This window comes from Oncorhynchus keta, chromosome 5, assembly GCF_023373465.1.
Source record: "Oncorhynchus keta strain PuntledgeMale-10-30-2019 chromosome 5, Oket_V2, whole genome shotgun sequence".
NCBI classification, from domain to species: Eukaryota; Metazoa; Chordata; class Actinopteri; order Salmoniformes; family Salmonidae; genus Oncorhynchus; species Oncorhynchus keta.
Genome location: NC_068425.1, coordinates 20852416 through 20864632, shown reverse-complemented (window position 1 = coordinate 20864632; position 12217 = coordinate 20852416). Strand labels below are relative to the sequence as shown.

Sequence of the window (12217 nt, the reverse complement as noted above, 5' to 3'; positions counted from 1 at the left end):
AGCTGTCATCAAGGCAAACAGTGGCTACTTTGAATAATCTAAAATATATTTAGATTTGTTTAAGAACATTTCGGTTTCTACATGATTCCATGTGTTATTTCGTAGTTGTGATGTCTTCACTACTATTCTACAAAGTAGAACATAGTAAAAATATAGACAACCCCTTGAGTAGTTGTGTCCAAACATTGACTTGTACTGTATATATATATATATTTTTGCTCAGAAAACTTGGGGGGGGGGTCAAATAAAACCACCAGTGGGGAAACCCTGACCTATTTCCCTCTCCCCAGAGACTCAAAGAACAGATATACAAACACACACTGCTAAAACACCACCATCTTCATTACAAAAAAATAGTTTTTATATACTGTACGATAACAAAGCACTTTTCCATGGCACTTTGTGATCAATGTGACACCTCCACAGAGAGTGACAATAATTGTGACATCAAGCAAATTCAATAAGCAAACATTCATAATGAACCAAATACAAAGGAACATTTTACACAATGCAACCCATGAACAACCCATGTACAGTGGAGACACAACAATAACATCCATTAATGATGACTGATAGAGGCTCCACAACAACAGTGTCTGAGGGAGCTCTCTCATTGGTGGAGGGCACGTTTAAAAGCAAATCAAAACTCATGCTGGAACTTCTGACCACCACCTCAATTAACATTTGACCACAACATTTCAGAAAATAATTTTAATTTGGAGTATAATTACAAAATGACTGTCATTAGACATATTTTAACCGGAAGAGACCGCATCTGGGACACACTGTGTATGACGCCACAGTAGTAGAGGGTACTCCTCGTACAACATGTATAATGGCATTTAGTCCTGAATAGAATGTGGTGAAACATATGAAGCCGTGAGCCCCCCCAAAAATCTTTATTTTATTCCAGCTAACATCTTTACTTAAAGTGATCAGATCATTTCTTCATTTCTTTGTAAATATGGCAATATTGGGGCAAGAAATTCCATTTGGATTTCCAATCCTTCCTTATGGCAATAATGAGTAAGGCTGACAGGCTGCAGCATGTGATACACATGAACTAAATGATCTGAGCATGTTTCAAATATAAATTCACATTTTAAATACACTGGTAAAGGATTTCTATCCAACTGAAAACACTGACATGGTTTTTCTCCTGATCGGGGCAGAATGAGGGTTGTCTAGTTGCTATAGGCTTTCCAAGTAGGTGGTGAGCAGACCAGGTGCTCTCTTTTTCATAATGTGGTTGCTCTGCTTTTTTTGACTACTCGCTATCGGATGATGCTATTTTAGGGGGACTGTCTCTCTACTTCTCTATGTCTCTCTCTCTTTATTTCCCTCCCTCCCTCCGTAGATGTTTGTATCTCTCTCACTCCTCTCTCACTGTGGCCTGGTGTGGTGTAACAGTTGGTGAGAGGTTCAGCTACACGTAGCCACCACAGCAGCCAGACTTCTGCTTCTCAGACGCAATGTATTCATGGATCTGGAACTTGGGCTCGTTGGGCTGCTGGGCAGCTCTGTGCTTCAACTCCCTGGCAGAGCGAGCGAGAGCAAGAGAGAAAGAGAAAGAGAAAGAGAAAGAGAAAGAGAAAGAGAAAGAGAAAGAGAAAGAGAAAGAGAAAGAGAAAGAGAAAGAGAAAGAGAAAGAGAAAGAGAAAGAAGAGAGAAAGAGAGAGCGTGAGAGAGAGCGTGAGAGAGAGCGTGAGAGAGAGCGTGAGAGAGCGTGAGAGAGAGCGAGAGTGTGGGATGGAGCAGTGCAGAGCAGAGAAATTGAAAACATAAGGGAAAGAGAATGAGGGATGAGGAACATAATTGGGCAATATGTCTTTGCCCTTTCACATACAGTGCAACTTTCATTTAGAAATAACATGAGTCGTGACTTACTTTGCTACAGCCAGGAAGGCCAGCTCTACGTTGACTCCAGTCTTGGCACTGGTCTCCATGAAAGGGACTCCATATTCCTGAAAAGCATCCAGGGCTTTTAATGGCACTAATCAAGTACACCACATTCATCGTATGAATGAACTCACTACCAAACACTCAGCGATACAACTCTCAATCACTTGAGGGAACATCAGTTCACAAGTACAGTATATATCAACATTTCAAGCCTGTTGTCATTTCACAGTGCTGTGCAGTTGCTTTTGAAGAGGCTACTTGGTGTTTTGTGGTAGGAGAGTGGAGCAAACCCTTAAGTGGGCCTTGTCTCTTACCTTGGCCAGCTTCTCTCCCTCCTCACGCTTGATGACCCTCTCTCCGGCCATGTCCGTCTGTTTGGACAGAGCAGAGGAGAGTCATGGACACACCTAGTCCATTAGATCCAGAGAGGCACCACTACATCAGCACACACAAGCCACAGCAGTTCCCAGGGCAATCTCCAGGCTGCCTCTGAGTCTCTGACCACAGGACAAACATTGCTCAGAGAGAGAAATGTTCCCTGTCTTGTTGCTCTCCCCAGCTCTGGGAATAAATTATGTCTGGGGGAACGTGACAGCAATGACCCAGTGTCTCTGTAGTAGCACCACCAGAGGGGCACGTGATTTATGGGTGCTGTTGAACTGGAGATGCCACCAGTTCTATTTGAAATCATCACAACACATGTATTCACTAGTAATGTTCTAATTCAGCTTCAATATAAACTCTGAGGCTGAGACACTGTGTGTGTACATGTGTAATTAGGCTACGAAGTCAATAGCAGATACAAATATGTTTCTGTGTGTGTTGTGTTCTTATTGTTACTTTTGGTATGATGACTTCTCTTGATACACTCTACAAAACCAAAAGGATGTATAGCTCACACCTTGTTGCCGAGCAACATGATGACCACATCCTTCTGAGCATACTCATGGATTTCAGTCAGCCAGGCCTATATGGGAGGGGAGGAAGAGAGAGATTTAAAACGGAGATTAGTCAGTAAAAATGTCAGTGCTGAAGGAGACCCTCTACAAAAACGTAATACATTTCTCTGCTCTGCTGCTTTGGTAACAATTCTCCATTCTGCCATTCTGAGCTGCACTTCCTCTTATCCCCTAACCTTCGAAAACTTAAAAAATGGCTTCTTGGAAATGTCATGAAATGTCATGAGAAGATATGAGGAGATAAGAAGGAAGAGTGACATGATAGTTTTCTCACCCTGATGTTGTCAAAGGATGACTTGCTGGTGATGTCATAGAGCAGGAGGAGGGCTGAGGAGAGAAAGGCAGAGTCTCACACAGCCACGTGTTCTGAGCATTCTACAACACACACAACCAGGAAGTGTTTTAATAGAGCAGAGATTACCCTGTGCGTCTCTGTAGTAGGCGTGCGTGACACTGCGGAATCTCTCCTGTCCTGCAGTATCCCAGATCTGGGAGAAAGAGGTGAAACAAATGAATTATAACAATGTAATAAATCTGGAAAACGGGACAATATCCCAACCACAGGAAGCAATGAGCATGCAAGTCATAATGGGAAATACGTAAAATTAATTATCAATATATTTTACAGTGTAATACATTAGAATAGTCAAGTGGCTTATTTATTTTACCAGGTAAGTTGATTGAGAACCCATTCTCATTTACAGAAATGACCTGGGGAATAGTTACATGGAAGAGGAGGGGAATGAATGAGCCAATTGGAAGATGGGGATGACTAGGTAGCCATGATGGTATGACGGCCAGATTGGGAATGTAGCCAGGACACTGAGGTTAATACCCCTAATCTTATCATAAGTGCCACGGGATCTTTAGTGACCACAGAGAATCAGATGACACCCGTTTTACATCCCATCCAAAAGACGGCACCCTACACAGGGCAATGTCCCCAATCACTGCCCTGGAATCTTTTTGTTTTAGATCAGAGGAAAGAGTGCCTCCTACTGGCCCTCCAACACCACTTCAAGCAGCATCTGGTCTCCCATCCAGGGACCAACCAGGACCAACCCTGCTTAGCTTCAGAGGCAAGCCAGCATTAGGATGGAGGGTGGTGTGCTGCTCAGACAAAACCCACCGAAGGCATTTAAATGTTTGGCACCTCTCAGCCAGCATTGTCAATAAAACAGGAAATGATAACGTATTTGCAATAGATAAGCTACATAGGGACACTTGCGTGTTGACCACATACGCCACTGCCCACTGCGTAATATTATGATACTGACTGTGGTTTAATGAATTAGACTGGTAGGGATAAGATCACAGGAATAGTGGTATCAATGTTGGGTGTAGAGGTCCCTGCTCTCTCACCTGGAGTTTGACCTTCGCGTTGTCCACCGTCACAACTTTATTCTGAGGAGAGGAAACAGTTAACCACAGGACTGTCTATGGGGGTCTTTTTGCATAATAGAGAGACAAACAAAACAATCACAGGTATTTAAATATTAAGAAGCTTCAGAAAGCAAGAATATTCTAAAGAACAAACAGACCGGAAATGGCACAGCATGCTGTATAGCAGTGTCAACCCGTCATTCAGTATTTCAAATATATATATTGCTGTTTTTTTGGGGGGCTTGCCTGTTTTGCATGTTATTTTGGCATACTGTAGCTAAAAAAAGTAATACTACGTGTTTAATGTGTAGTAACCTGTTAGTAACCCGTTAGTAACCCATGTGCCTCACCATAATAATTTGGTGTATTTTCACCAACGTGGTATTGTAAACACATCATTCGTGGCCCGGTGTGTGCTTGTTTTACTACTGTTTTGTACAGCTTTCACCCAAATGGCGTTCAATGTGCCTCACCCTAATAATTTGGTCTACTTTCACCTCTTAATTTCGCCTACTGTTCTAACTTGGTGGTGCACATATAGCCTATAAACTGTTTTAGAGAACTGTAATCATCGAATGTTGTAAAAGCTTTCATTGTCTGTTTATATGCCCCCCTTTTTTAAATCCTACGGTTCTGACGTGTACAGGGAGTACACTGTAAGAATGGCCCATGTTCTGAATTCTGTCGCTGTACATTTCAAAAGAACTGAACAAATAGTTATATTGACTACGTCTGTCATCGCTTGCTCATTAACATCTTAATCGGAATTACGGATTGCCCCTTATGCCATAGTTTGTACATCTCATTTGTCAGTAGAAACCACATTTGTTTAAGCAAGTCAGCCATGTCTTTTTAAAAGGCAGTAAATGAGGCTGAATAAACTGTTTCGCTGCCAGACAAGGCTCCGCTGAAAGCCAGGTGTAGCAGTGGTAAGATGTAGGGTCTAACAGTTTGTGGGCACCGTTTGTCACCGTTATAGTGCAATTCATGTCGTGTTTAGTGTTGTGTTATGGCTTTGATGGCATGCATCCCACTTTTTTTTGGGGGGGGGGTACCAAGATTTACATGCTAAAATCGCCACTGCTATATAGACTCATGCAGACAACATGACAACTAAGAGAAGCTTCAGAGGCGGGCAAAGAAAGCCAATTGCGACACCCACACTACAAAGGTCCTGGAATTAGACTTAATTGCACGATAGTGAGAAAGAAGACTGGCAAAATAACAACCCACTCCCCCGCTCATTTCCTGTGGCTGTCAGGGACGCCATGTGATTTCCTGTATAGGCAGGATTCTAAAATAGTCATGAGTGAAAAAAAGAATATTAGCTACGGATATGGATTAGTGAAAAACATATCTTGTGAAAGGTGCTCTTCAAGACAATATAGAAGGAATATGGAAGATTGAAGAGGAATAAGATGCTTCCAGGTGAAAAACATATATTGTGAAAAATGCTCTTCGAGGGAGTATAGAAAGAATATGCAAGATTGAGAAGGAATAAGATGCCTAAGTCATGTGAAATGATGTGTCCCTTCTAAACTAAGTCCCAAATACGTACATACACCCACCCACCTACACATACACACGAACAAACCCAATGATACACATTCTAAAGGTCAACCAATAACAGCTTGTTGTAAGGTCAGTCGGCTGTGTAGGTGTCATTATTATGCAGGTAACTGAACCAGTTAACCTCAACCTGGCCTTTTAAACTTCCTGTTTGTATTTCTGGGGAAAACAGGAGGAAAGTCACTAAGTGAAAACATGACACAAGCAACAATGTTGAAATGAAGGAAGTGAACACTACAAATCACTTCCTCTAAGCTAACCTCATTGCTCCACTATCAGTACCCGGGTACTGTCAAGCCCCTGCCTTTCCTGTGAGCACACTGTGACAGACACACACTCTCTCTGAAGTGAGTCCAATCTTCTAAAATGGGCCCTCTCAATGGGAGTCACCACCCATTGAGACTTCCACCTTGGCCGAACGGACATGGTCCAAACCCTGCATTAGTTGCCATGGGTTTCCATTTTTCCCTCCAATTATTATGCAGATTGACAAGCCTGCATGCTGAGTAACTGCTACAAGGAAGCAGGGCCAAAATAGCCCTGCCACGTTAGAGCTAGTCAGAGCAGTCTTCCCATCCGCACAGGGTATTGACTGGTATAGCTGGAGGCTCAGCAAGGAACATATTGACTGATCATGTATCAGTCTCAAAATCATCTCGCTTTATAATCTTCTGTTCAATACAAATGCAATGCAAGTAGCCGTGGGTGGTCACTACACACAACTCATTGTTATAATGCACTTATTTATGAATCTCATGAAAAATTATTACCTGTTGCACAAGCATGGATAAAATTATCTCCATTTGTCTACATAAAAGGTCCACACATCCCTATCCATGTTGTACTCCCATCCCAGGCAGTCCCAATGTCTACACCATCAACACTGAGTGGTAATACAGTACTCTGCCTTAATGCAACATCATTTCCTCCAAAACGGCCTTTTGACCAGCCATTAGATAGAGTGTTTTCTTTGGAGGGGGAGCGGGACCAAATCCACTGGTGCAAGAGTCTTTCTTTCTGTCCATATTCTCTCTTTTTCCATCTCTCACTCATTTTCTCTATCTTTTTCTCTCTGTCTCTCCAGCAGCTGGTTGGTAGCTATGGAAATCTGTCCTCCACATGAGAGCTGCTTGTGACAGAGCATCGTTTGTGGGGGTAACATAAAGTACAGCTCCTCCAGGCTGAAAACAATGACTCTGGAGCCATATGTGGCACAGTAGCAGAAGTGCTCTATGGACTTGACTGATTTGTGAAAGGGTTTGTACATTTTGAGCCATCACTGCATGAAAACACTTTAAAGTGGTTATTGGATTTACAGATTTAACTGAAATAGGATGGGAAAATATTTGATGTATGGATTCTTCAACATTCTAGCGTTTATCTTGTAAATAGACCATTTAGAAATGAGAAAGAACAGAAAAACAGCAGACAAAGTCTACATGATGAATGTATAGACACAAAGAACCGTCCATCCTGAGTTGACCCCACTCTGAGTCTACTGACATCTCTCTCACCCTAAAGTCTATTCCCACGGTGGCTATGAAGTTGCCTCCCAAAAAGGCCCCGTCTTTAAAGCGCACCAGCACACACGTCTTCCCCACCGCAGAGTCTCCCAGCAGCATCACCTAGAGAGGCGTCATAGCCAGAGGTCAGAGAGAGGGATTAGGGGTCATACCTGGGCCCAACACACTGACATCAACCCTCACATGACCAGAAGAATGGTAATAACTCCAAACAAGCTTTCACTGAACAATGTTTGGTGTTAAGAGATGGATCGTAGAGTTCAACTGGTTCATATGCAAATTACTTTCTGAAAGTCATCAGTTGATTATTTCATGATGCTGTGCATCCATGAGAAGTGAAAATTATAGAACTAGAATTTCACGACATCATGGTGACTAGTGTTGTTAAGTGTCAAAGCACTGACTCATGATCCTACTGCAAAATGTTCTTGTTGTTTTAGCCTCATCTGAACTTCCTGGTTATTTATTGGGCGCCTGGTTTAGTTTGGATATTTTATCCATCCGTTGAGTTCATCTTTATAAGGTTGTAGACTAAATGATGTGGTTGATGTGTGGGACTTACCCTTATTAATTTAAACATGAGTAATGTTCTGCAGTAAAACAGCTGAGTGGATATGTATGAGAGATCATATTTGCACAAACCATCATGGGACTGATGTGAAACTACTTGACTATGTGAATAACCTGTTGTACTTCTGCTTGGTCTCGTCCATTAACCACTCCTGATTCTGATCAATCCCCAAACGCTCATGATTAAAAGTACAATGTAACAATATGCACCTTTACTGTAATTACATTTTAAATACAATAACATGGACTTTTCCCCCTAAGATTTGCAGAGAAATGTACTATTACGTGGTATGCAGTTAACCTGTATTACCAAGTGCTACATTCTTCCTTGAGCCAATATTTAGATATCACTAAGAATGGGAGGACTGAATAGAGTGATTCATATCAAATTAACATGTGTCACATTGGATACATTATCCAGTTGTGTAAAGTACTCCTTAAGTAGTTTTTTGGGGTATCTGTACTTTACTTTACTATTTATATTTTTGCCAATTTTTACTTCACTACATTCCTAAATAAAATAATGTACTTTTTACTCGATACATTTTCCGACACCCAAAAGTACTCGTTACATTTTGATAGGTAAATGGTCCAATTCACACACTTATCAAGAGAACATCACTGGTCAACTGCCTCTGATCTGTAGGACTCACTAAACACAAATGCTTCATTTGTAAATTATATCTGAGTGTTGGAGTGCGCCCCTGGCTATCCGTCAATAAAAAATAAAAACATTTGTGTCCTCCCTCTGGTTTATACTTTTACTTTTGATACTTAAGAATCAAAAGTAAATGGAATTGCTCAAATGTACTTAAGTATATTTAAAACCAAATACTTTTAGACTTTTACTTCAGAAGTATTTTACTGAGTGACTTTCACTTTTACTTGAGTCATTTTCTATTAAGGTATCTTTACTTTTACTCGAGCATGACTGTTGAGTACTTTTTCCACCACTGACATTATCCATAAGGGAGGGGTGAAATTGGTATGCACTTGTGTGTGGCAAGGCACATAATTGATACTGTTGTGGTAATTAAGAGTAATGTAAACAGAATAGAAGCTTGCCACAATGATAACAGCTGTTCTTATTCCATAGTGGTATATTGTGCTACATTAAGGGGAAACTTCACAAAAGCAAGGGCTACCCTCTTAAAAAAAAGGTGCTATCTAGAACCTAAAAGGGTTCTTTGGCTGTCCCGATTGGAGAATCCTATGAAGAAACCTTGTTGGTTCCAGGTAGACCCATTTTGGGTTCCATGTAAACTCAGCAAAAAATGAAACGTTCCTTTTTCAGGACCCTGTCTTTCAAAAATAATTAGTAAAAATCCAAAGAACTTCACAGATCTTCATTGTAAAGGGTTTAAACACTGTTTCCCATGCTTGTTCAATTAACCATAAACAATTAATGACCATGCACCTGTGGAACGGTCGTTAAGACACTAACAGCTTACAGACGGCGAGCAATTAAGGTCACAGTTATGAAAACTTAGGACACTGAAGAGGCCTTCCTACTGACTCTGAAAAACACCAAAAGAAAGATGCTCAGGGTCCCTGCCTATCTGCGTGAACGTGCCTTAGGCATGCTGCAAGGAGGCATGAGGACTGCAGATGTGGCCAGGGCAATAAATTGCAATGTCCGTACTGTGAGACGCCTAAGACAGCGCTACAGGGAGACAGGGTGGACAGCTGATTGTCCTCGCAGTGGCAGACCACGTGTAACAACACCTGCACAGGATCGGTACATCCGAACATCACACCTGCGGGACAGGTAAAGGATGGCAACAACAACTGCCCGAGTTACACCAGGAATGCACAATCCCTCCATCAGTGCACAGACTGTCCCCAATAGGCTGAGAGAGGCTGGACTGAGGGCTTGTAGGCCTGTTGTAAGGCAGGTCCTCACCAGACATTACTGGAAACAAAGTCTCCTTGGGCGCAAACCCACCGTCGCTGGACCAGACAGGACTGGCAAAAAGTGCTCTTCACTGACGAGTTGCGGTTTTGTCTCACCAGGGGTGATGGTCGGAGGAATGAGCGTTACACCGAGGCCTGTACTCTGGAGCGGGATCGATTTGGAGGTGGAGGGTCCGTCATGGTCTGGGGCGGTGTGTCACAGCATCATCGGACTGAGCTTGTTGTCATTGCAGGCAATCTCAACGCTGTGCGTTACAGGGAAGACATCCTCCTCCCTCATGTGGTACCATTCCTGCAGGCTCATCCTGACATGACCCTCCAGCATGACAATGCCACCAGCCATACTGCTTGTTCTGTGCGTAATTTCCAGCAAGATAGGAATGTCAGTGTTCTACTATGGCCAGCGGAGAGCCCGGATCTCAATCCCATTGAGCACATCTGGAACCTGTTGGATCGGAGGGTGAAGGCTAGGGCCATTCCCCCCAGAAATGTCCGGGAACTTCGAGGTGCCTTGGTGGAAGAGTGGGGTAACATCTCAAAGCAAGTACTGGCAAATCTGGTACAGTCCATGAGGAGGAGATGCACTGCGGTACTTAATTCAGCTGGTGGCCACACCAGATACTGACTGTTACTTTTGATTTTGACCCCCACTTTGTCCAGGGACACATAATTCCATTTCTCTTAGTCACAGGTCAGTGGAACTTGTTCAGTTTATGTCTCAGTTGTTTATTCTTATATTCAAACAAATATTTACACATGTTAAGTTTGCTGAAAATAAATGCAGTTGACAGTGAGAGGACATTAATTTTTTTGCTGAGTTTTGAACCTTTTCCACAGAGGGTTCTACATGGAACAAAAAAGTGTTTCACTTGGAACAAAAGGGGTTATTCTATGAGGACAGCCTTTTTAATAAGAGTGTACTGGTGTGCAGAGTAGACAGGCTACTTACTGTATTTTAATAGATTTTCCTTCATTTGTTTGAGAGATGGACACCTGTACCACCAGTGAAGCGTCTCAATTAGGCTACAGTCAATATTAATACCAGCAGGCAGCGCCATAACATGATCCTAAGCAGAATACTGTTAAGCACATAAAACATAGCCTAATAATATATATCCCAATAATAAGAATAGCCTAATACAGACCTTGAAGGCAATATCAAAATACTCGCAAACCGAGGCGCATCTCTCCAACACATATTTTGATGTTCCGTTTTTAGTCTCTTTATCCTTCAACGATGCCTTCTTTGTGGACATCGCAATGACTATGACCACAGTATCACCGAGATCTGTCAGCGCGCCGCGCGATGTTCCTCCCGAGATGCCAGTTACTCAAAACCAGTTAACACGAGCAATGAGTCCATCGGCAGTCACTTAGCGTTGTCCAAAACCACCCAGCGCTTTCTAAGAACAATTTCTTGACGCTGAATCAACTAATGCCAATCATAGAGTCGTGCTTAAAACTTAAAGGGGGATTCTCTTGAGGACGCGGCTACATTCGTGGAGAAAATATGATCGATATGCGGAAACATTTCTCATTTATGCAGAACGTTGGAACGGATCCGCATCATTCTTTACGCGTTGGCAGATTAAACGACGTTGTCATTTGTCCAATGAAGATAATGTTATTTAGGCCTATGAAATGAGGCCGTTTTTTGTCATTTTCACAAATGAAAACAACTAGGTCTTCAAACGAAGCACGGACGCAACAGGCAGTGATGGCAAGAGTTATTAGTCACAGGTGGTACTGAACTCGTTGATCATGAAAGAGGAGGAGTTCAGCGAACGACAAAAACGTCTGTCAACATGTTGCTACTGAAAAATCCACTTTTCGGTTTCAATCTTAAATTAATGCTGTTCCAGTGATTTCAGAATTCTGAAAAATTCCTACAATTGAATCCACAACATGTCAGGTAGGTGGTCTTTCCTCACCAATGTCTACTTTTCAAAGGATGTTTGTAGCCTTGAGGAAAGACACTATAAACAGACAGTGTTCATATGAGAATCTCATTTTATTTCACTAAATTGACATGACATAATGTCAAAAATGTTCTCCTAATTGCCAAGCCATGTATGATCATGTGAATGGATACCAGATAAATCTTGGACTAAGAGTTTGTCTCCCCCCAGTGTTCAAAAGAGAGAGGTGAGAAAAAGAGATGTTTGTGGGTGTCTCTCTCTCTAGCTCCATCACTTCACATGACAGACAGACAGACAGACAGACAGACAGACAGACAGGAGAACCTTGGTTAATGTTCTATCCGCCTAGTACAATAAAGGTTTCTGCAAGTGCAACCAAAATGTTTTATTCCCACTGCATTTTCGTCACAACCTCTTACTGTATGACAAAGCATTTTTCGTATCTCCAAGGTAAGCAGCTTTGTGTGTCCATTTTCTG

The 12217-nt window shown here is 42.1% G+C and overlaps 1 protein-coding gene across 2 annotated transcripts; it reads right to left on the bottom strand.

Moving 5' to 3' along the window:
- Nucleotides 1-339: 339 nt before the first annotated feature.
- On the bottom strand, nucleotides 340-11588 carry LOC118376796 (ras-related protein Rab-37-like). 2 transcript variants are annotated; one of them, XM_052519046.1, is made up of 9 exons: nucleotides 10966-11581; nucleotides 7328-7438; nucleotides 4224-4265; nucleotides 3283-3349; nucleotides 3136-3188; nucleotides 2804-2869; nucleotides 2217-2273; nucleotides 1888-1964; nucleotides 340-1535 (listed from the first exon to the last, which is right to left on the bottom strand). In XM_052519046.1, the coding sequence occupies exons 1-9, from the start codon at nucleotides 11074-11076 to the stop codon at nucleotides 1427-1429; spliced, it is 693 nt and encodes a 230-aa protein (XP_052375006.1). In that variant the 5' UTR covers nucleotides 11077-11581; the 3' UTR covers nucleotides 340-1426. The 2 variants fall into 2 exon arrangements, with proteins under 2 accessions (XP_052375006.1, XP_052375007.1); XM_052519047.1 differs by lacking the exon at nucleotides 7328-7438 and having other exon boundaries at nucleotides 10966-11588.
- Between the last annotated feature and the right edge of the window lie 629 nt (nucleotides 11589-12217).

Coding starts and splice junctions, on each gene's coding strand:
- LOC118376796 (XM_052519046.1), bottom strand. CDS start 11,076: ATGTCCACAAAGAAGGCATCGTTGAAGGATAAAGAGACTAAAAACGGA. Junction 4,266..7,327: donor CCGTGGGAATAGACTTTAGG/GTGAGAGAGATG, acceptor TCCTCTCCTCAG/AATAAAGTTGTGACGGTGGA. Junction 2,870..3,135: donor CATCCTTTGACAACATCAGG/GTGAGAAAACTA, acceptor CCTCCCATATAG/GCCTGGCTGACTGAAATCCA.